Source organism: Narcine bancroftii, chromosome 3, assembly GCF_036971445.1.
Source record: "Narcine bancroftii isolate sNarBan1 chromosome 3, sNarBan1.hap1, whole genome shotgun sequence".
Lineage (NCBI taxonomy): Eukaryota > Metazoa > Chordata > Chondrichthyes > Torpediniformes > Narcinidae > Narcine > Narcine bancroftii.
Window position 1 is genome coordinate 339772931 of NC_091471.1, and position 25540 is coordinate 339798470.

The window sequence follows — 25540 nt, forward strand, 5'->3', positions numbered from 1 at the left end:
GCGTGAAAAGAGATCCACGGACACGCGATGTCTCTGAAGGGACTCTTCGTCTGCTTCTCTTTTTTGAAAAGGGTGCCGGACTAGTGTGTCTACAGGCAAACAAAAGTCAACATGTTTTGTGCACTTATGCACATGGCAGTGAAGGAAACTTGAACCTGTGAAATGGCCTTCCGTTTATGAATTTAAAAAAATATATCCAATACAAAAAAAACCTCACCGAAAATGCCCTATTAGGTGGATCTCATTGTTTTGTGGGAGACAGGACAGATATATGAGCCAGTGCATTTCTTTGTCCACCTAGCAAATAGATCAAAGAGCCAGAAACACACAGCCTTGTTCAAAATTTCACTTTGCTTGACAAAAACTCTGTCCTTTGTCTTCAGTGTCTGCAATAACCTTCATGACATGCTGGAGCAGTGTCTGCTGCTTTCCTTGTTAGGAGAGACTGGTTTCAGAGATGTGAGTCGAATTGCTCATACCTTCATTTTTGCCTTAACAACTTCAAGATGCCGATTGGGATTTTGTTGGCTTGCAAGGTTAATCTGCTGCCTGGTCTCCACCTGGGCTTCATCTCCACCGAATCCTGGCCTAAAATCAGTGGGACATTTGTTTTGGCCTGGTCGTCCATTTGCTACTGAGCCGAAGCCCAATAACAATATTTTATTGCCATGGGGAACAATTTTAATCGCCAAAATTTTAATGTTATAAATTATATCCAAGTAAATTTCAGTTGTATGCTGTTCCATTTGCAGTGTTTGAAGGGCACTACCCACATAAACTGAGTTTAATTCAATTGTTGCCAGTTCCACTGTACAGGAACTGCACAGTAGGACACTTGGAGAGATAGAAGACAATTGGCCTTCCCTCTGCATACTCTTGGTCGGCATTGACATGCTGGGATGAAGGGGCTGTTTCTATGGTGTAGAACACTTGACTCGTGTCAGAACTGAAAACAAAAGTTGTGAGTACTTAAATGAATAAAATTCTTCAGGCTATCCATCCCATAGAATGACGATGGTTCCTTTCAGTCAGTTTGAGGGTTTGATATGAGGATACCCCACTCCTCAGAAAGGAACAGCATGTGTGTGAATGGAGTTAGGTGAGTAGGGGTTGCAGAGGTTCAGACCCACCCTCTCGACATCCCAGCAGCACAGTGAGGTCCAAGATGACTGGGGGAAGTTCTGTTGCAGTGAACGGCCAGACCGAGCCTCGATGCGAGGAGTGCCCTTTCCGTGCTTCTTGTTACGTGTTTGCTAGACGGCTGTTGACCCTACGGGAGGGTTCGTCCACCCTTTAGCAGGTCATGTTTCTCATCCTGCAGGGTGCCTAGCCTCCCTCCACACCAGGCAAGCCTAGTGGGAGAGCCGGTTTAGTCACCGACCACCCGACGGGTAGTACTGGATTACATGGTACCAGTAGCACTCCAATGAATGACCTGACGAGTCATTAGTGAGGTGAAAATCAGAGAGAAGAGGGTCGAGAGAGATTGAACGCGGAACAGTAGAGCACAAGAGTAGGCCCTTCCACCTTTGATGTCTGTACCGAGCATGATGCCAAACTCCACAACTAGAGAAACACAAAAATGCTGGATTCTTGAGCAAACACTGAGGAACTCAGCAGGCCAGGGTTTTAGGTCTCGATGAAGGTTCTTGTCCCGAAATGTGAACCGACCATTTCTACCCACGGATGCTGCCTGGCCTGCTGAGAGCTTCCAGCAGTTCATTGTTTGCTCAAGCTGAATCTCTCCTGCCTGCACACAATCCATAACCCTCCATTCCCTGCACATTCATATGTCTGTCTCAAAGCCTCTTAAATGTAAAATAAGGGGGGGGGGGGGAAACACCGAAACTAACATAGTGGAAAGAAACTTGGAGTATCTACAAATCGTTTGATGGAAAACAGTTCAAATGATATGAAGGACTATTTTAGTGGAACAGAGGATTTGACAGAAGAATGTTAATAGCTCAGATAATGAAAGGAAGTCCAAGAAACCCAGGCAATAAATAACTGGAGCAGAAAATTGGAGGAAATTGGACCAGAAAAGGCAAACCAAAGTTCTGATAACTCCAGAGGAAATGTATTGACTTAAAACTCGTTCTTTTGATTGTAATTGTGATGATATTTATTATTTCAGCTGAAAATAGTGATTTGACTCGCCAGCTGGAGGAGGCGGAGAGCAAGATAGGTCAACTGAACAGATCAAGGGTCATCCTGACATCACAAGTGGAGGACTTGAAAAAGCAGATTGATGAAGAATCGAAGGTAATTAATGGCTTGTGAGCAACACAGATTGTTCCAATACACAATCTCTTTCTGAGTTTGAAGATCCTCCGGTTCTGCACCCTGGAGTGCTGAGTGTACACTTGCAGAAGTAAGGCCTTTTAATGAGGGGGAAGCCCGGTTACTGCAGCATTGTTACAGCGCCAGCGATCAGTACCAGGGTTCGAATCCCCGCCCTGTCTGCAAGGAGTTTGTATGTTCTTCTCCATGCATGCGTGGGATACCTCCGGGAGCTCCGGTTTCATCCCACCATTCGAAACATGCCAGGGCTTGTAGGTCAATTGGGTGTAAATTGGGTGGCACTGACTCGTGGGCTGAAATGGCCTGTTACCATATTGTATGTCTAAATTTAATTATAGAAGTTATTACTCCTTAATAATCCCCAAATCTCACTTCTCGATAAAGCTCAAGGCGTTCAGGATGGTTTTAACAAAAACTATTTGCAACTGCATTCTAGGCTTGTGACCCTGTGTGTTTTGAATGTCTGACAAAATTAGAATTAGAATTCATGGAAACCACACGATTTCAGATGCTTACCAGGTAAGATAAGTCCTAATTTTCTGCCTGCACTTTCCAACCTAATGGCATTAACATTGACCTCCAGATTCTGCTCGCCTGCTCTCTGTTCTCCCTCCCTTCCCCATCCCTCGGTCTTCTCTCCTCCAACTCTCTATCCCCTTCCCACTTCAAACTCAAAATTCCTTTATTGTCACATAGCAGTGTAATATTTCACAACATCACTTTCTGTCTGCCATAAAGGCAGACATGTTCGCCATCAGCAGAAATTGCCGGTTGCCTTGTGCAGTCAGGGAAAAAGAAGCAAAAGAGAGACACCCCCCCCCCCCCCCCCAGAGTCACCAAATGTCCATGGATTCACCTCCAGCACTCTCCGCAGATTCCAGCCCATTCACAGAGATATCCCCTGTTCCTCTTGTTTGCTGGCGTGCCTTCCCTCCCTTATTCACCAATAACCTTCTGCCTGTGGGATTGTGCTCCTTCCCGTGCTGACACCCCCCCCCCACCCATTTTGTTCAGGTGTCTCCCCGCATTTCATTCATACCTTGATGAAATGTTGGTTACGTATCTTTATCTTTGCTGATAAAGGATGCTGTATGACCTGCTGAGTTTCTCCAGCATTGTGTTTGTACTTCAATCACAGTGTCTGCAGACTTTGTGTTTTGCTTGTGTTATATCTCCATGTAGGTTATTAAGTATTTTGTATTTTTCACTGAAATTTACAGGCAAATGCGCTACTGTATGGCCAGACTTGCCTGCACTAAATGCTTATATATTCTCCCAACAAATTGGCACACCATCCATTCATCATCGCGAAGGAGGAAATAAAAAGCGATGACTTGTAGGAACTGTAGAAGTCTTTATGTTCTTCTGTATTTCACGACAGATATGGAAACTCTCCGCAGGGAACAGCAATGGGTGTAAAGGTGTGGTGCTACCACTGTGTATACAGACGTACGTACGTGATGTATGGGCTGGCCCTCCCCTGAACCTGTGACTCCTTCCTCCCAGGTATCCCCATAAAAGACTGTTACACCCAAAACCCCTTCCTCAGTACGTGCCTTGGAACCGGGCTAGCAACATACAAGCTGTGCTGACACTTTAAGGGGATTAAAAGCCTATTAATCACGACTCTTTGTCTGATTTTTGTGGTTGAGTGGTAGTACAGAAGGTAGGCAAGGAAATTGGCTCAGACCATTGTTGCCCTAATCACTCCAGAGTGAAAAGGTTTCCAACTACTAGATGAAGAGCATTGCATCATGCATCATGGATATCTCCAGCTGTTCCAAATGGTGCAAAGATAGAGAAGCCTAAATTTGCCCTAACGATTCAATAATTCAGCCAGGTTCTTGGCACCCAGGTGCAGCTCCCTTAAATGTGATCATCAGGAATTGAGTTGAATTGTGGAAAGGGTAATGGTACAGACCAAGGTTAATCTGGCAGTGGCCCCCAACGGTGTGGAGCCGGGGAGTACGTCCCTGTTACTCCGAACCAAATGAAGGCCTCAGTGCCAGCATTTCAGGACGTTTCTTTATCTTTCCTGCGCAAGGGACGGCAGCAGGATGAAAGGGTAAAGTGTTTCTGGACGAACAGCAACTGCTGCTGAACTGTGGAAAGCCCACGTCACTGCAGACTGTGTGATGGTCATAAAAATACTATTTTGGTTGTTTTTAATTTGTTTACAACGTGCCCATCCAGTTGCAGCAAATGCTGTGTGTTGTTCCTTTGGGTATGGAGGTTCTTTGATTTTAGCCCAACAATGAGTAGACGATGCTATTTCATCTTCTAGTCAAAATGACGTGACTTCACATCCAAACAGATGAGTGGTGATGTTTCTCAAGACGACAAAGTTCTGGAGAATCTCAGCAGGTTATGCAACATTCTTTATGTAGCAGAGATATATGACCAACATTTTGGAGCTGAGCCCTTCGTCAAAAAGCAGGTAGACACCTAAATAAAATGGTGGGGGGGGGAGGGGTAGCTGATGAGCATAGGCCTTCAAGCAGGAGACCAGATGTGGATGAGTGAGAGGGCAGAAGAGCTGGGAAGTGATGGGGAGGGGATAGCTCTCTGAAAGGAGGGTGAGCAGCTGGAGGAGAAGAGACGGGGAGACAGGGGAAGGGCCCTAGCGGAAACCAGAGGAGCCGAAGTTAATGACATTTGGTTGGGGAGTGGTGACGTTCCAATGTTTGCTGTTTGTGAGGTGCTAGGCCCAAAATCTGGTATTTCAGTGACGGTACACAAGCCAGCCACTTTGAATTGGTGGTGCAGTAAATGGATGACCAACATACTAGATGGACGGTCAAAGAGTGGATGTTCAGCTCCTTGTGTTGGGTAGTTTGTAGCAAGATAGCACTGGCAAATCTAGTTCTTAAATAAGAATTCTGATAGCCATTTCAGGGATTTCATTGAATCTTTATGGACCTGTGAATAGACATATAAGGCAATTGAACAACTGAAAAGTGGCAAAGCAGCAGGTATGGATGGAATACCCCCCAGAGGTCTGGAAGGCTGGCGGCAAAACTCTGCATGCCAAACTGCTTGAGTTTTTCAAGCTTTGTTGGGACCAAGGAAAACTGCCTCAGGACCTTCGTGATGCCATCATCATCACCCTGTACAAAAACAAAGGCGAGAAATCAGACTGCTCAAACTACAGGGGAATCACGCTGCTCTCCATTGCAAGCAAAATCTTCGCTAGGATTCTCCTAAATAGAATAAAACCTAGTGTCACCAAGAATGTTCTCCCAGAATCACAGTGCGGCTTTCGCGCAAACAGAGGAACTACTGACATGGTCTTTGCCCTCAGACAGCTCCAAGAAAAGTGCAGAGAACAAAACAAAGGACTCTACATCACCTTTGTTGACCTCACCAAAGCCTTTGACACCGTGAGCAGGAATGGGCTTTGGCAAATACTAGAGTGCATCGGATGCTCCCCCAAGTTCCTCAACATGGTTATCCAACTGCACGAAAACCAACAAGGTCGGGTCAAATACAGCAATGAGCTCTCTGAACCCTTCTCCATTAACAATGGCGTGAAGCAAGGCTGCGTTCTCGCACCAACCCTCTTTTCAATCTTCTTCAGCATGATGCTGAACCAAGCCATGAAAGACCTCAACAATGAAGATGCTGTTTACATCCGGTACCGCACGGATGGCAGTCTCTTCAATCTGAGGCGCCTGCAAGCTCACACCAAGACACAAGAGCAACTTGCCCGTGAACTACTCTTTGCAGACGATGCTGCTTTAGTTGCCCATTCAGAGCCAGCTCTTCAGCGCTTGACGTCCTGTTTTGCGGAAACTGCCAAAATGTTTGGCCTGGAAGTCAGCCTGAAGAAAACTGAGGTCTTCCATCAGCCATCTCCCCACCATGACTACCAGACCCCCCACATCTCCATCGGGAACACAAAACTCAAAACGGTCAACCAGCTTACCTATCTCGGCCTCACCATTTCATCAGATGCAAGGATCGACAACGAGATAGACAACAGACTCACCAAGGCAAATAGCGGCTTTGGAAGACTACACAAAAGAGTCTGGAAAAACAACCAACTGAAAAACCTCACAAAGATAAGCGTATACAGAGCCGTTGTCATACCCACACTCCTGTTCGGATCCGAATCATGGGTCCTCTACCGGCATCACCTACGGCTCCTAGAACGCTTCCACCAGCGTTGTCTCCGCTCCATCTCAACATTCATTGGAGTGACTTCATCACCAACATCAAAGTACTCGAGCTGGCAGAGGCCGACAGCATCGAATCCATGCTGTTGAAGATCCAACTGTGCGCTGGGTAGGTCACATCTCCAGAATGGAGGACCATCGCCTTCCCAAGATCGTGTTATATGGCGAGCTCTCCACTGGCCATCGTTTCAGAGGTGCACCAAAGAAGAGGTACAAGGACTGCCTAAAGAAATCTCTTGGTGCCTGCCACATTGACCACTGCCAGTGGGCTGATATCGCCTCAAACCGTGCATCTTGGCGCCTCACAGTTTGGCGGGCAGCAACCTCCTTTGAAGAAGACCGCAGAGCCCACCTCACTGACAAAAGACAAAGGAGGAAAAACCCAACACCCAACCCCAACCAACAAATTTTCCCCTGCAACCGCTGCAACCGTGTCTGCCTGTCCCGCATCGGAATTGTCAGCCACAAACGAGCCTGCAGCTGACGTGGACATTTACCCCCTCCATAAATCTTCGTCCGCGAAGCCAAGACAAAGATTATCACTCAAATACACAAAGTTGCAGGAGAAACTCAGCAAGTCCTTCAGCGTCCAGAGGAAGCAAAGATGTATAACCAATGTTTCAGGCTTAAGCCCTTCATCAAGGTGTGAGAAGGTCCTAGACAAAGGGCTGAGGCACAAAATGTTAGTTATATATCTTTTCCTCCTATGAATGCTGCTGAGTTTCTCCAGCAATTTTGTGTATTTACCACAATCACAGGGTCTGGAGGCATTCTTGTTTCACCCGATACTAGTACCCAGCTTGGTGCGATGACCCATTCTGGAGTGATGAACTATTTTGGCGCTCTTGTCCATCTAGTCCAAACACTCGCAGGTCAGTCACTACTGGAGGAAGGGCTGTCTTGAACTGCCCCGGCCCCAGCAATGACTAATGCAACGGCATCGTGTGAAGAACTGTTTGTAAAGGCAGTGATTGGATGGGCTCTGAGATGAGAAGCTCAGGGCTGCCCCTTGGTGGGCATATTGAATATGGCCATTGATGGAGGCTGGCAGCACCAGTGCTGTAGCATGGACAGGCTGCCCACAGCTCACACCTCTTTTATCACCTTTTGTTGGATATTATGGAAGGTGCCCTCTCCCTGTCAGTACCCTGACATTTCTCGGTGATAACACACTCAACAATGGTTGCTGACTGTCAGGCTGGTTGCCATAGTAAAACATCAAGGCAGGGAGAGCTGAACAATCAGATGAAGTATTATTTTTGAGTTTTAGTACTGAAAGCATCTATTGATTTACAGCCAGCAGATCTGGTCTCCAATCCAGTCCAGCAGTGGTCCTTCCAGCAATGACTCTCACTGACTGCTGCTCCATGTTGAGCCGTGGGTAGCTCATTGCTAGATATGCACCAGCTTCCTGCTATTACAACACTGCCACTGTCATTCTTTCTATGTAATAAATCACTTCAAGCCAGTAGTTCTCAACCTATTTTTTTTCCCACCCGCATATCACCTTAAGTAATCCCTTACTAACCACAGATCCACCTACAGTATAGGAGCTCTGTGGTTAGTAAAGGATTACTTAAGGTCGCCAAGGCAAATAACGCCTTTGGAAGGCTACACAAAAGAGTCTGGAAAAACAACCACCTGAAGAAACACAAAGATCAGCGTGTACAGAGCCGTTGTCATACCCAAGCTCCTCTTCGGCTCCGAATCATGGGTCCTCTACCGGCATCACCTACGGCTCCTAGAACGCTTCCATCAGTGCTGTCTCCGCTCCATCTCAACATTCATTGGAGTGACTTCATCACCAACATCAAAGTACTCGAGCTGGCAGAGTCTGCAAGCATCGAATCCGCGCTGCTGAAGACCCAACTGCGCTGGGTGGGTCACGTCTCCAGAATGGAGGACCATCACCTTCCCAAGATCGTGTTATAGGGCGAGCTCTCCACTGGCCACCGAGACAGAGGTGCACCAAAGAAGAGGTACAAGGACTGCTTAAAGAAATCTCTTGGTGCCTGCCACATTGACCACCGCCAGTGGGCTGATCTCGCCTCCAACCGTGCATCTTGGCACCTCACAGTTCGGCGGGCAGCAACCTCCTTTGAAGAAGACCACAGAGCCCACCTCACTGACAAAAGACAAAGGAGGAAAAACCCAACACCCAACCCCAACCCACCAATTTTCCCTTGCAACCGTGCCTGCCTGTCCCGCATCGGACTTGTCAGTTACCAACGAGCCTGCAGCAGACGTGGACATACCCCTACATAAATCTTCGTCTGCGAAGCCAAGCCAAAGAAAGACTTAAGGTGGTGAGTGAGTGGAAAGAAAAAGGTTGAGAACCACTGCTTTAAGCACTGATGAATACAAGTTTATTGTCATGTACTTTGGGCAATGTAAGTTAGCTAAATTCCTGGATGCTGCAACTGGATGGGTAAATAAAAATCAACCAAAATAGTATACTTAATCGGATTAAAATGAGACAATAAATTTTAAAAAAAGATAAATAATAAATATTCACATTAATGCTAAGTGCAAAATAAAGTGGCCCAGCAGACCAACCTTTTTGTGGTGTCTATCAGCATTCTCATCCCTGGTAACATACTTCGAGTGCCACGTGAGATACCAGTGTGAGAGCAGGCCTGTTGTCTGTCGTACTTCCAACATAACAGGCAGCTGCCATGGATTTACAGAACGTTGCTTTTCCCATTTCCTCTGGGAGAAGGCTTTTGATGTTGGATCTTGCTTTTGTCGACAGTCTTTTCCACTCATTCTGAGTGAGTCACGTTAAAATGAAGTTAAACCAATATAGCAGCAGCCAGGTGCTTGTGTAGTTCAGATGCTGATCCTTGTGCTGTTTAATTGCTAAACATTAAATCCATTCCAGCCACCAATGCTAGATTCATGCAACGTAATTGGAAGTTAAATAAAAATAATTGGAAACCTAATTGATTTAGGGCAGGTTAGAGAGATGCTAATGTTTAACATTCTGGAACTGGCACCTCAGGAGTAGAGGTACTCATTGCACATTATTTTATATCATTAATGTTAATGTATGGAAAATGAAGGTGAGGTTGTATGCAAAAACCTGGAACCTGTGCTCCAGAATCCAGCCGACCATTGTAGCAACAACAGAGTGAATCATCTCTTAGGCTCAGGTGAAAAACACAAAAGCTGTAGATGTTGGAATCTTGAGCAAAAACGTGTTAAGTAGGAAGGGGCAGCATCTGTGTATAGAAATGGCCAGTGTTTGAGTCCGTGTGTAGAAATGGTCATTCGGCGTTTTGGTCCGTGTATAGAAATGGTCAGTCAGCATTTTGGTCCTTGTGTAGAAATGGTCAGTCAACATTTTGGTCTGTGCGTAGAAATGGTCAGTCAGCATTTCTGTCCGTGCGTAGAAATGGTCAGTCAACATTTTGGTCCATGTATAGAAATGGTCAGTCAGCATTTCTGTCCGTGCATAGAAATGGTCAGTCAACATTTTGGTCTGTGCGTAGAAATGGTCAGTCAACATTTTGGTCCGTGTATGGAAATGGTCAGTCAGCATTTCGGTCCGTGCATAGAAATGGTCAGTCAACATTTTGGTCTGTGTGTAGAAATGGTCAGTCAGCATTTTGGTCTGTGTGTAGAAATGGTCAGTCAGCATTTCTGTCCGTGCATAGAAATGGTCAGTCAACATTTTGGTCCATGAAAAGAAATGGTCAGTCAGCATTTCTGTCCGTGCATAAAAATGGTCAGTCAACATTTTGGTCCATGTATAGAAATGGTCAGTCAGCATTTTGGTCTGTGTGTAGAAATGGTCAGTCAACATTTTGGTCTGTGTGTAGAAATGGTCAGTCAGCATTTCTGTCCGTGCATAGAAATGGTCAGTCAACATTTTGGTCTGTGTGTAGAAATGGTCAGTCAACATTTTGGTCCGTGTGTAGAAATGGTCAGTCAGCATTTTGGTCCGTGTATAGAAATGGTCAGTCAGCATTCCTGTCCGTGCGTAGAAATGGTCAGTCAACATTTTGGTCCATGTATAGAAATGGTCAGTCAACCTTTTGGTCTGTGCATAGAAATGGTCAGTCAACATTTTGGTCCGTGTATGGAAATGGTCAGTCAGCATTTCGGTCCATGTGTAGAAATGGTCAGTCAGCATTTTGGTCCGTGCGTAGAAATGGTCATTCGGCGTTTGGGAAATTGTTTTTGAATGTTCCTCCAGCTTCTCGTTGTCTATTTACTCAGCTGGTTTCCAGCCAAGATTCTGGACAGAACCATGTGTGTAGTCCAAATGTTTCAATCATGGTTCCCATGACCGTGGGGGGGCGGGGGGGAATTACATCCTTCTTTGTTGTGCTCAGCATCTTAATGGACTGGAGGTTAGAGTTACAACCCATCCTGATTAAAAGGATGGAAACTACAATAAGTTTACCCCGAGGTTGGGCTCCCATCACTGACCTACAGCATACTGACCTACCTCCAACTTCCACTCCAGTCATGGAACAATTGCCTGAATTTATTACAAGCTTTCTAATCTATACATGTTCCTTTCTCTATCCAATAGCTTACTTTGAGCCTGAAAATATTTTATTTCCAAATTGTAAGAGTTATTTAACCTGTTATTGGACTGAGGTTATTATAGTGAAGCTTGTATTCTTGCTTTTTAAACCAGTAACCTGCATTAACCTCAAAGTCTGGACTTTAGAGAATGTAATTGTATTTTTTAAATGAGCCTGAATTAAAGAACATGAGAACATTAACAACAGCAGCAGCCCATCAAATCTGCCCAGTCATTCATTATTCTGGCCTCATCTCTTTTGTGTCAATTCCCTTTAATTTGTCGATCTATCGAAAAAAAATTGATCACCTACCTCTTTAAGTATTCCCAAAGGTGCCTGTAATGGAGAGGCAGCATCCACCACCGAGTGGCGCTGCTGCGCTCCTGTTCGGAGGACAAACTACCTGTCAGTCAAGGTCAAGGACTCACCCCAAGCCTTACAATTGGCCCAGGTGAATCGCCTCAGTTCACCCCTGATGAGCCCCTGCACTTGGCTTCGAACCATTGGCCACAGCAACTGGCGGGGCCCACACTGACCCTTATGATTGTCGTCCCCCCCCCCCCCAGCTTTTCCTCCAGAACTATAAAGGACTATGTGCCCCTTTGTTATGCCTCTTTGGACTCCTTGTGGCATGCAAGTATTACCTCCTGTACTGGGTTGGGGTGAGTCTAGAGGCTAGATAGTAGAGCCGTGTCCATACCGGTCAAGGGGTGGGGGCACGTAATATTATGTTGATTTGATTGTTGAGTGTGTATGCTTTTGTAACTTCCCCAGTTTCTGTTGGTTTCCCCCTCGTCATCCAGAAGTGTATATTTGCCCCCCAGCATATTGTGTACTTGTAGAAGTTCGCTTTACATAGCGACCCTGTTGATCCAGTTCCATCCCTGAAATAAAAGTGTGCTTTGTACCTGCCCTTGGGTCTGGTTCTTAACCTGTGGGACCCACATGAACCGGAACAACAGTGTCAGCTTCAGAATTCCAGGGACTTGTCACCCCCTGGGGGAAATAATTGCCATGATATCAGTTGTTCTGCATCTAAGTACTTAACCTTGTTCTTTCAGTCGAAGAGCACGATGGCTATAAGCCTCTCGAGTGCCAAGCATGACAATGAGCTGTTGAAGGAGCAAGTAGAGGAGGAGCAGGAAAGTAAATCAGAACTCCAGCGGCTCATTTCCAAACTAAACAGTGAGGTCACCCACTGGCGGACCCGCTACGAAACTGACGCCATTCAGAGGACGGACGAGCTTGAAGAGTCCAAGTAAGCAAAGTGATTTGTTACCACATCGCTCGGAAACGTGCTTATTAGCTTTATGGTCCAATCATGTGCTCTGTGTTGGTAAACTGCATAAGACATGCTCAGTTAAGATTGAGGCATCACGAGTACACTTGTCATTGAGAGCAAACTCTTGAGAAATTCTTTCTGTATTGCCCACATCAATATTAGTCTTTTCCAGTTCCCCATTTTCTATAATCGCTGTTTTTTTTCCTATTACTTCAGATGCTGAGAAGCTTAAATACGTTAATTTTTGTCGATAAGAAAAGGAACATTGACTAATATTATGATTGTAATGGTTGATTTGTAAATTGATAAATTCGGAGGTTTAATTATGAAAAATGTATGCATGTACCCATGGTATTATATTAAGGGTCAACAGAGATGAACATATTAGTGTACAGGATTAAATCTGGGCCATTTTATCATCAAATGTCAAAATGATAACTCCATTGTTGAGAAGCATAGAAGCTGTTGAGGTTTGCGTGATTAAGCACAAAATCTGCTCTTTAACATGCTTCATTGGAAGAACATAGTGTTGTCATCTGTTGATAAAGCAAGCAGTGTTTCAGAGTATCGTTTTTTGGTCGAACTCTCTACATTGATGGTTAATTTGACACATTCTGTCTTTCGGCTGATATTTATCGCCTAATGCTCTCCATCTAGGCAAAGGTCATTCTGGCCAGTTTTCTTTTCAGTGGAACTTCAATAATCTGTTATCAGATTGCTTGCCAATAAAATTCATGATTGTGGGGTTCTTCTTCTTATGCTCCCTTTAACACACCCATGTTACACTCCCTGGGCTCCCTTTAACACACCCGTGTCCCACTCCCTGGGCTCCCTTTAACACACCTGAGTACCAGTTACTGTACTCCCTTTCACACACCCACATCCCAGTCGCTGTACTCCCTTTAACACACCCGTCTCACACTCCCTGGACTCCCTTTAACACACCCACATTCCATTCACTGGGCTCCATTTAACACACCTGTGTCCCACTCCCTGGGCTCCCTTTAACACACCTGTGTCCCACTCCCTGGGCTCCCTTTAACACACCCGTGTCCCACTCCCTGGGCTCCATTTAACACACCCACATCCCAGTTGCTGAACTCCCTTTAACATACCCGTGTCCCACTCCCTGGGCTCCCTTTAACACACCTGTGTCCCACACCCTGGGCTCCCACTAACGCACCCGTGTCCCAATCCCTGGGCTCCCTTTAACACATCTGTGTCCCAATTCCTGGGCTCCCTTTAACACACCCGTGTCCCACTCCCTTGGTTCTCTTTAACACACCCACATCCCAGTTGCTGTACTCCCTTTAACATACCCACAACTCAGTTGCTGTACTCCCTTTAACACATCCGTGTCACACTCCCTGGGCTCTCTTTAACACACCTGTGTCACACTCCCTGGGCTCCCTTTAACACACCCGTGTCCCATTCCCAGGGCTCCCTTTAACACACCCGTGTCCCACTCCCTGGGCTTCCTTTAACACACCCGTGTCCCACTCACTGGGCTCCCTTTAACACACCCGTGTCCCACTCCCTGGGCTCTCTTTAACACACCCATATCCCAGCTGCTGTACTCCTTTTAACAAACCCGTGTGCCACCCCCTGCGCTCCCTTTAACACACCAATGTCCCACTCCCTGGGCTTCCTTTAACGCACCCGTGTCCCACTCCCTGGGCTCCCTTTAACACACCCACATCCCAGTCGCTGTACTCCCTTTAACACACCCGTGTCCGACTCCCTGGGCTCCCTTTAACACATCTGTGTCCCACTCCCTGGGCTCCCAATAACGCACCCGTGTCCCACTCCCTGGGCTCCCTTTAACACACCCGTGTCCCACTCCCTGGGCTCACTTTAACACTCCTGTGTCCCAATCCCTGGGCTACCTTTAACACACCTGTGTCCCACTCCCTTGGCTCTCTTTAACACACCTACATCCCAGTTGCTGTACTCCTTTTAACATACCCGTGTACCACTCCCTGGGCTCCCTTTAACACACCTGTGTCCCACTCCCTGCGCTCCCTTTAACACACCCATGTCCCACTCCCTGGGCTCCCTTTAACACACCCACATCCCAGTCGCTGTACTCCCTTTAACACACCCGTCTCACACTCCCTGGGCACCCTTTAACACACCCACATTCCATTCCCTGGACTCCCTTTAACACACCTGTGTCCCACTCCCTGGGCTCCCTTTAACACACCTGTGACCCATTCCCTGGGCTCCCTTTAACACACCTGTGTCCCACTCCCTGGGCTCTATTTAACACACCCACATCCCAGTTGCTGTACTCCCTTTAACATACCTGTGTCCCACTCCCTGGGCTCCCTTTAACACACCAGTGTCCCTCTCCCTGTGCTCCCTTTAACACACCCGTGTCCCACTCCCTGGGCTCCCTTTAACACATCTGTGTCCCACTCCCTGGGCTCCCTTTAACACACCCGTGTCCCACTCCCTGGGCTCTCTTTAACACACCCACAACCCAGTTGCTGTACTCCCTTTAACACACTCGTGTCCCACTCCCTGGGCTCCCTATAACACACCTGTGTCACACTCCCTGGGCTCCCTTTAACACTCCCGTGTCCCACTCCCTGGGCTCCCTTTAACACACCGAGTCCCAGTTGCTGTACTCACTTTAACATACCCGTAACCCACTCCCTGGGCTCTCTTTAACACACCCACATCCCAGTTGCTGTACTCCTTTTAACATACCCGTGTCTCACTCCCTGGGCTCTCTTTAACACACCCACATCCCAGTTGCTGTACTCCTTTTAATATACCCTTGTCCCACTCCCTGCGCTCCCTTTAACACGCCTGTGTCCCACTCCCTGGGCTCCCTTTAACACCACCATGTCCCACTCCCTGGGCTTCCTATAACACACCCATGTCTCACTCCCTGGGCTCCCTTTAACACACCCGTGTCCCACTCCCTGGGCTCCCTTTAACACACCCACAACCCAGTTGCTGTACTCCCTTTAACACACCCGTGTCCCACTACCTGGGCTCTCGTTAACACACCCGTGTCCCACTCCCTGGGCTCCCTTTAACACACCCGTGTCCCACTCCCTGGGCTCCCTTTAACACACCTGTGTCCCACTCCCTGGGCTCCATTTAACACACCCACATCCCAGTTGCTGTACTCCCTTTAACATACCTGTGTCCCACTCCCTGGGCTCCCTTTAACACACCAGTGTCCCTCTCCCTGTGCTCCCTTTAACACACCCGTGTCCCACTCCCTGGGCTCCCTTTAACACATCTGTGTCCCACTCCCTGGGCTCCCTTTAACACACCCGTGTCCCACTCCCTGGGCTTTCTTTAACACACCCACAACCCAGTTGCTGTACTCCCTTTAACACACTCGTTTCCCACTCCCTGGGCTCCCTATAACACACCTGTGTCACACTCCCTGGGCTCCCTTTAACACACCCGTGTCCCACTCCCTGGGCTCCCTTTAACACATCGAGTCCCGCTCCCTGGGCTTCCTTTAACACACCTAAGTCCCACTTCCTGGGCTCCCTTTAACACTTCTGAGTCCCACTCCCTGGGCTCCCTTTAACACTTCTGAGTCCCACTTGCTGGGCTCCCTTTAACACTTCTGAGTACCACTCGCTGGGTTCCCTTTAACACACACGAGTCCCAGACCCTGTGCTCCCTTTAGCACACCTGTGCCCCAGTTTCTGGGCTCCATTTAACACACCCGTGTCCCTCTCCCTGGGCTCCCTTTAACACACCTTTGTTCCACTCCCTGGCCTCCTTTATACACACCCACATCCCATTTGCTGTACTCCCTTTAACATACCTGTGTCCCACTCCCTGGGCTCCCTTTAACACACCCATGTCCCACTCCCTGGGCTCTCTTTAACACACCCACATCCCAGTTGCTGTACTCCTTTTAATATACCCGTGTCCCACTCCCTGCGCTCCCTTTAACACGCCTGTGTCCCACTCCCTGGGCTCCCTTTAACACACCCATGTCCCACTCCCTGGGCTCCCTTTAACACACCCATATCTCACTCCCTGGGCTCTCGTTAACACACCTGTGTCACACTCCCTGGGCTCCCTTTAACACACCCGTGTCCCACTCCCTGGGCTCTCGTTAACACACCTGTGTCACACTCCCTGGGCTCCCTTTAACACACCCGTGTCCCACTCCCTGGGCTCCCTTTAACACACCCGTGTCCCACTCCCTGGGCTCCCTTTAACACACCTGAGTCCCAGTCCCTGGGCTCCCTTTAACATACCTAAGTCCCACTCCCTGGGCTCCCTTTAACACTTCTGAGTCCCACTCGCTTGGCTCCCTTTAACACTTCTGTGTCCCTCTCCCTGGGTTCCCTTTAACACACTCGAGTCCCAGTCCCTGGGCTCCCTTTAGTACACCTGTGCCCCAGTCCCTGTGCTCCCTTTAGCACACCTGTGCCCCAGTCCCTGTGCTCCCTTTAGAACACCTGTGCCCCAGTCCCTGGGCTCCCTTTAACACACCCGTGTCCCACTCCCTGGGCTCTCTTTAACACACCTACATCCCAGTTTCTATACTCCCTTTAACACACCCACATCCCAGTCGTTGTACTCCCTTTAACACATTCCAGTCGCTGTACTCCCTTTAACACATCCCAGTCGCTGTATTACCTTTAACACTTCTGAGTCCCACTTCCTGGGCTCCCTTTAACACACCCGAGTCCCAATCCCTGGGCTCCCTTTAACACACCCATGCCTCACTCCCTGTGCTCCTTTTAACACACCCGAGTCCCAGTCCCTGGCTCCCTTTAGTACACCTGTGCCCCAGTCCCTGTGCTCCCTTTAGCACATCTGTGCCCCAGTCCCTGTGCTCCCTTTAGAACACCTGTGCCCCAGTCCCTGGGCTCCCTTTAACACTCCTGAGTCCCACTACCTGGGCTCCCTTTAACACACCCGAGTCACAATCCCTGTGCTCCCTTTAGCACACCCACATCCTAGTCCCCGGGCTCACTTAACACACCAGAATCCTAGTTTCTGTGTTCCCTTTAACACTCTGAAACCCTGATTCCTCCATTCCCTCTTTTACACTCGAGCCCCTATTCTCACATCCTCCTGAACAGACGAAACCCCAAGATTAATGAAGTTGTACGATAATTACTCAGGCTTATAGTTGTTAAGATAATCTTGATGCATTAGTAATAACTCGTACTCCTGCTTGGTTTACTTCCAAATAACTAACTATTTATTAACGGAAACTTGAAAGAAAGCTAAAGATCTTAAAAAAGGGAACCCTATGAAAGTAATGATTTTCATTCATTTAAAATTATCTTGTTATATGAGAGTCTTTAAATTTACAGAATAGCTGATTTAGGATTCTTTTTTGCTTGTGTGTTGATGCCAATACCACCAAATGAATAATTTTTATGTGAGGTACAAAAATATGTGCGTCTGGGTCATTTGGCCAGGTTCTCGGGCAGTTGGAAGATTTTTTACTTTGACTGGAATATTGCAATAATGTTGTGTTTCCCAGCTTGTTTCCTCTATTTCCTATTATCTGCAATTTGCATGTGTTGCCTTCAACTGAAAAATGAGACTTTCTGAATCCAGCTCCACACTGGAATACAAAGGCAAAAATGGATCAATATTTTACCGAAAAATCTTGTATCTCAATGTGACACCAGTGCCTTAAGCTTTTGATGTGGCAAAAACCTTAACCAACCAGGACCTATCAGAGGTCTCTTCAACCAGTCTTTTCATTGGAATCCAGTCCATATCATCAGGGAACAGTCACTTTTAAAAGCATCACCAATAATGATTAGGCAATACACAGAAGTGCTGGAGAAACTCAGCAGGCCGCCCAGCATCGACAGGAAGTAAAGGGCAAACAATGTTTCGGCCCTGAGCCCTTTGCCAAGGCTTGAGGGAAAGCAGGCAGGCGTCTGAACAAAAGGGTGGAGCATTGAGAGAACGGAGGAGAAGAGGGAGATGAGGGCAGGGGAAGGAGTACAGACTAAAGTCATATGGGACATTTAAAGTAGAAAAGTAATTCTAGGCAGCTTATAGAGGTGTGAGAGAAAGCAGGTTAGGAGAGGTTAAAAGTTTGTTTGGCCAATGGATCCAGAATTCAAGCATCATCCCAAATAGCTAGGGAAGATGTTTAAGAAGAGAATACTGGAGATTGCAGCACAGGTTCTGCATTTGAATGCACTACTGCTGAGATGAAGGGAAGATCCATTCTGTAATGTGGAGATTAGAGGGCTGGGCAAGGTTGTGGGCAATTGTTACGAGAGCACAGAAGGAATGGCCCATTACTGCAAGCTGGGGGAGTACAGTGCCCGCCATAATGTTTGGGACAAAGATACTTTTTTTTTTCCTTTATTTGCCCATGTGCTCAATAATTTTAAATTTGTTATCAAACAATTCACATGTGATTAAAGTGCACATTCTAAATGTTATTCATTTTAGCTTGACCTTGTAGAAATCACAGCCATTTTTATACATCATTCCCACATTTCAGGGTGCCATAATATTTGGGACAGAGCAATGGTATGTACATTAAAGTAGTAATTTTAGTCCTTTGTTGCATATCCCTTGGATGCAATGACTGCTTGAAGTCTATGATTCATTGACATCACCAGAGATTCTTCTCTGGTAATGCTCTGCCAGGCCTCTACTGCAGCCATCTTCAACTCCTGCTTGTTTCGGGGGCTCATCCCCTTAAGTTTGCTCTTCAGGATATGGAAGGCATGCTCATTTGGATTTAGATTGGTGACTGACTTGGCCATTCAAGAATTTTCCAGATTTTAGCTTTGGCAAAACTCCTTAGTTGCTTCAATAATATATTTGGGATCGTTGTCTTGCTGTGGAATGAAGTGCCGTCCAATGAGTTTACTCGAACTTGAGCAGATAAGATGTTTCTTTGCACCTCAGGATTCATTTTGCTACTGCCATCAGCAGTTCGATCATCGGTGAAAATAAATGCGCCAGCACCTGTGGCTGTGTACATGTCAAGGCCTTAATACCCCCACCACAATGCCTCACAGATGGTGTGGTATGCTTTGGATCTTGGGCAATTCCTTTATGCCTCCACACTTTTCTCTTGCCATCACTCTGATGCAGGTTAATCTTGGAATTATCTGTCCACAAGACCTTTTTCCAGAATTTTGCAGGCTCCTTTAGATACTTCTTGGCAAACTGTAATCTGACCACCCTGGTTCTGTGTCTAACTAGTGGTTTGCATCTCACAGTGTCACTTTTGTATTTCTGTTCATGAAGGCTTCTGTGGACAGTCATCACTGACACATCCACACCTACCTTCTGAAGAGTGTTTCTGATCTGTCGGACAGGAATTTGGGGATTTCTTTTTCATTATGATGAAAATCCTTCTGTCATCAGCAATGGAGGTCTTCTTTGGCCTACCAGTCCCTTGGCAATTACTGCGCTCACTCGCACATTCTTTCTTCTTAGTGATGTTCCAAGCAGTTGATTTCAGAAATCCTTAAGTTTGGGCAATGTCTCTTACTGTTTTATTCTTGTTTTTCAGCCTCATAATGGCTTCTTTGATTTTCATTGGGCACAACCCTAGTCCTCATGTGGAAAAATTCCAAGCTTAGAAACAAGCCTAGCTCTCTAAAACCTGCACCAATGAAGCAATTAAACCTACCTGAGTACTCACAAATGCTCCAAACATTATGGTGACCTGAAATGAGGAGTCTGTGTATAAAAAGTGATGTAATTTCTACAAGGTCGAACCAAAATGTACGCAAGTAACCTCGATTAAAATCTGGGATGTCACCTTTATTTATCATTCATATCATGCTCGCACAGTAAAGACGAGATAGTGTTGCTCCAGGACCAAGGAGCATATTTACGTAAATATGTTAGAATAGTTAAACACATTGAAATATTAAAATATACAGTAAAAGTCCACGGTACACTATTTCTGGGAATTCAGGAGCCTGATGGCTTGTGGGAAAAAAAAATCTGTTGCCCAATATGGTCGTAAGGGCCCGAGTGGTTCAGTAACTCCTACCAAATGGCAGAAGGGAGAACAGTTTACATGAGGGGTGTGTGGAGTCCTTCACAATGTTTATTGCCTTTCGCCTGCATCAAGTTTTGTGGGTGCCCATTGTTATGGTGGGAGGAGAGCCCCCAGTGATCACATGTGAATTGTTTGATTACCAAGTTAGAACTCTGGAGCACAGGGTCAAATAAAAGGAAAAGGAAGAATGTTCCAAACATTCTGGAGGGCACTGTACAACTGCTATTGATCTGGAGAGGGGACAGTGGGAGACTGACAAGATCAATGTATCCAAGACTAAAACTTAAATGTGCTGATGAGAAGTGGACTGGTGTTGAAGGAGTGAGGGGAGATTTGATGGAGGTATACACAGTTACGATGGATGTAGAAAGAGTAAATTCAAGCAGGTGTTTTCCACTGAGGTTAGGTGAGACATGGAGGACGTAGCTTGAGGGTGAAATGTGAGATGCTGACAGGGCACATTTAGGGGAACTTCTTCACGCCGAGTGGTGAGAGTGCCAGCTGAAGTGGTCAATTTGACATTTAAGAGAAATTTGAGTAGTAAATTGATGGGAGGGGTTTGGAGGGCTATGGTCCAGGTGCAAGAAATTGAACCAAGGAGAATAATACTTCAGCACTGACTAGATGGGATGAACGGCCTGTTCTGTGTTGCATTTGTTCCATGCTTCGATGGAAACGATGTGCTGGATGTGAAAAGGTCTTTGTAACGGTACAGAGACAGAAATCAAGCTCTGGTTTAAATCGAACACAAGGACTGTAAATAGCAGTTGTAGCGATTACTAATTAACAATAGCAGTCGTTCCTTTACTTTGGGACAGTGCCAGCATGTGCCCCAAAATCACGACGTTAAAGATGTGCTGCTGCGCCGCATCAATCTCTGGTGCTTTCAGATTTGTGCCCTACCCCCTCACCTCACCTCACCCCACCCCAGTAATCCTCTTAAATCCACCATTGTCAAATCCAAATCAATAACCCTGTCATAAACTGCATCTTCCTTACTTTCTCCAAATCAAAGGGAGTAGCCCTGGGTCCCAGCCTGCCTGTGGGCTTTGTGGACCAATCCAAGGGGCAAGCCTCCACAGGCAAAGCCCGTCAACTCTTCCTCCACTATATACACGGCTGCAGCGGCGCTGCCTTGTGCAGCCGCGATGAACTCATCAGCTTCATTCACTTTGATGCTAACTTTCACCCTGGCCTCCCCTTTCTTGATCTCTGCATCTCCATATCAGGAGATGAGCTTTTTGCACTCATTTTTTCGTTAAACAACTCCAACATCTATTTCACCTACAGCTCCTGCAAGGATTCTATTCCTTTCTTTCAATTCTGTCGAATCTGTTTCCCAATATGAGGTCCTCCAGTCCAGATCATCCAAAATGTCTTCCTTCATTCAAAAGGTGGCTTTCCCTACAGTACCGTAAACTCAGCCCTTACTTTGCATCTTCTCCATTTCCCACTCATCCATCCTGCACCCCTCTGCCCCTAGACACACTAAAACTGTCCTGACCTACCACCCCACCAGCCTTTGTATCAAACACATTATCTTTCATAATTTCCATCTCTTGCAACAGGACACTACCTTCATCCCCTCTCTGCCTTCCATAGGAACTGCTCCCTCTGTCTGTGACTTCCTCATTAACTCATCCCTTCCCAGTAATTGTCCCCTCGGCATCTTGCCCTGCAGCCGCAAGAAGCGCGGCGTGTGCTCCCACACCTCCTTCCTCTCCACTATTCAGGGCTGAAGCAGTCGATCCAAGTGAAGCGCCTTGTACATCCCTGGGTGTCAGCTACTTCATCCAGGGTTCCCGCTGTGCCTTTCTCCACTTTTGGAGAGGCTTGGCGCAGATTGGAAGACTGCTTCGCTGAGCTCCTTCGCTCTGGCTGCATCATTGATGGGGATCTCCAAGGGGCCAACCCCTTCAATTCTGCCACCCCCTCCCACACTGACATGTGTGTCCGTGGCCTCGTGTACTGGCAAAACCAGACTACCTGGAAATTGGAGGTGCAAAACCTAATTTTCCATCTGAATGGCATTAACATTGACTTACTGTCCTTTGCTAGCCTACACCCCACTCTCCCTCTCTTCCCCATCCCTCCATCTTCTCTCCTCTTGCTCTCCACCCCTTCCCTCTCCATTCACAGAACATTCCCGCGACCCCACCCCCAGCTTGTTCGCTGGTGTGCCCTCCCTCCCTGATGCACCGATTAATTCTTGCCTGTAGAACTGTTCTCTTCCCCTAACCCTCTAACCCACCATTTTATTTGGGCACCTGCCCACGTTTTGCTCGTACCTCAATGAAGGGCTCATGCATAAAATTTTGGTTCTGTACCTTTATCTTTGCTTTGTAAAATGCATTGTTTGACCTTCTGAGTTTCTCCAGCCTTGTGTGTTTTAATCTTCCTTCTATTCCCTTTTTTAACTAATGAATGCTTAGACCTGCTACATGAAAACTTGAGGGAGCAGAGGCTTTAAAACTAAATAAATCAAAGTAGCCATCGTAAAGCAAGCCAATGGGCCCAAACCCTTCCAGGTATATCCTCAAGACTGAATGCAGAAGTGTTGATAAGGAAGGGTACCTATTGGAATGACGGCAGTTCCTTGAAGAGACCACAAAAGTACAATGTCTTTGCCATTCTTGCAAGAGGAAAATAAATATAATGAAATAATAGTGGGTTTTTTTTTTAAGCTGGTGAACAGGATATTTCCTAAGTTTTACTTCCCGTGATTGCATTTGGAACAAGCCCTGTGATCTAAGAGCTTCATGCCGCAGATTATTTCATTGCGGCATCTGCTCTTGGTCACGTCTTTCAGATTTATACCGTGGGGGTGACACCAAGGCAGCTCCCGGGATCAAAGCAGTCAGGTATATTGACTATCATTTGCTGGGATCAGACATCGCACAGATTGTTCTGGTTTTTGTGATCAAAGAAACGCTCTGAAAAAAAGCTTGGCTGCATTCCATAATGCACTGAAAAAATAAATCCTCCTGGGATATTTTTGCACATGTATTGGACATTTCTTTTACCTCTTCCTTCCACTACATTTTATCAGCAAGTGTTTATAATTTTGGAGGATTTCAGTCTTCACATTGGTCCATCACATGAGGAATGTTACGTTCAGTGGTATTGAAACATCTTTTCGGTCCGCAACCTCCCTTCCTCCCTCCAGGTTAGGTTAATAGCGTTGGTTTCTATAAGGTGGAAAGCAATTAAGCTTAACTTGTCTGCACAGTTCAGGCCTAAGTTCTCCATGCAGTTTAGGCCTACACTATTCTCATTTATTAAGAGGGTAAATTGGTCTTTTGTTCCCATATGACATTGGCTGTTTTGACTTATTACATTCTGAGAAAAGCTGTATTGTGATGAATTTCTCTGCAATCTATTCTTCCCATCAACAATACCGCTTCCCAGAATCCACACCAAACTATACATCAAGGGCAACTAACAATGGCCAACCTTTGGGATGCGGAAGGAAGCTGGCGTGGCCAGAGGAAATCTATGTGGTCGCTGGTTGACTGACTCTAGAACCACTCCGTGTGTGTTTGCTTTATTATTGTACTACCTGAGCATGGGTTGACGTGCCTGGATGGCACACAAAACAAAGCTTTTCACTGTATTTTAATGCAGAAGATCATAAATTATCAACATCTGACAGCTCTATGTGTTATCTGAAAGCTGATCCATCAGTCACATCTAGATGAATGATGATGTCAGGCCTCAGGAGTCGTGGTTATTCCTCGGGCCGAATGAGTGGGTTAACGTTCCCACTGAGCTGAGAAAACATGAAAATAGCGGAGCTGCCTTAGAACATAACAGGACTGGGAATCCTCACTGCAATTCATCCATCCTTCGTGTAAATATCTATAATTTGTCCAGACAGTTCGTTCCTGCATTATCTGTTACCTCTGCTCTGTGGAAGACACATGGAAAAATAAAGTTTGAGTTTCACCCATGCCAGTGGTTACAGATTTTGTGATAGCCTTAAATATATATATTCTGGTTTAGCGGGCCATTTTTGTTAAGGATTCTGAATCGTTTAGTTTTATCTCCCCAAGACAGTTGATCCCTTCCAGCTCACAAGTTTACTTGGATTGCTGAGGACATTCTTGTGATTAATGACCTTCGGAATTTCATACCATTAAAAGGTTCGCTGGTACAAGGTATTTCAGGGTCCTGGGATCTCTGCTTTATATCCTGGGTTGTGACGCATCCAGTTTGCCTTTCTTATACAGTCGTAGTTGTAAAATTCATCAGTTAATTTTGGTGAACTAGCCACCCATACGCTGATTCCTTTGTGGGTTGTATTCTTCAGCCTGGAGCCATTTCATTGTTTTTTTTTAAATTTGCTTTCTCTTTTTGAAAATAAACCATAATTCAAATCATCACCAAAGCTTCCTAAGAACATCATGTGCACCAAAGAGAAAAGGGCGAGGCCATATGGCCCCTTTAAGTCTATCCCATCAATCAATATGATTTCCACCTCCACCTTCATGCAATGCAGTCATCCAAAGAAAATGGATTTAATTTCCATTGCACGTGGCTTGCAATCAAGATCTGTGCTAAAAATCAGGTTTCCAGTCACATTTCTTTAAAGCATGAGGTCTGACCTCTCCTCGCCCTTTTTTTTCAACACAGAAATCCCACAAAACTGCTGTAAAGAAGGCCCGTCATTAAGCCAGCTTTGCTTTATTACACTGATCCAAACAACTGCTGCACAATGCGCATCGGCGCTGTGACTCCTCCGCAGCTGGCTTAAAGGTGGGACTGCAATGATCCCCTCCCTTCTCTTCCCCCCCCCCCCCCATTCCACATTCATACCTCTTACACAGAATGGTGTGGCACAGTATTCCCACTTTGCAGAGGCTGTGTGTAAAAGCGGCTTCTGTCAACATATGGTTATTCTCTCCTCTGAAGCTGTATCAATGGAAGTACTTCTTATTTACACTTTTGTAATGTTTGAATGTCAACAGGCATTGTTTATCACATCGACCTTATCGATGGCAGAACACATTTAAGGGTTAATGCTGTGATGGCAATTAGTAGCCTTCAGGCCTTTAGGACCTAAAGGGAAAGTTTGCAATGGCGGTATGGCTCATCTCCCTAGAACAAAAGCAACCTGGGTTCAAATCGCCGTGCCTGGAAGGAGTTTGCCCACTCACCCCTTGTCCTCATTGGTTACCTCCCATGTTCCAAAGATGTAGGGAGTTAATCCGTTAATTGGTCACGTGGGAGTAGAGTGCGCTCATTGGCTGGA

The 25540-nt window shown here is 46.3% G+C and overlaps 1 protein-coding gene across 2 annotated transcripts in view; it reads left to right on the forward strand.

The window, feature by feature from the left end:
• Positions 1 to 25540, forward strand: part of LOC138759287 (putative uncharacterized protein MYH16) — a 115977-nt gene that overhangs the window by 44456 nt on the left and 45981 nt on the right. For both annotated transcript variants that reach the window (XM_069929474.1, XM_069929475.1), the window contains 2 exons: positions 2135 to 2262; positions 12073 to 12269. In XM_069929474.1, coding sequence (XP_069785575.1) covers positions 2135 to 2262; positions 12073 to 12269 — 325 coding nt within the window. The remainder of the gene's footprint in view (positions 1 to 2134; positions 2263 to 12072; positions 12270 to 25540) is intronic.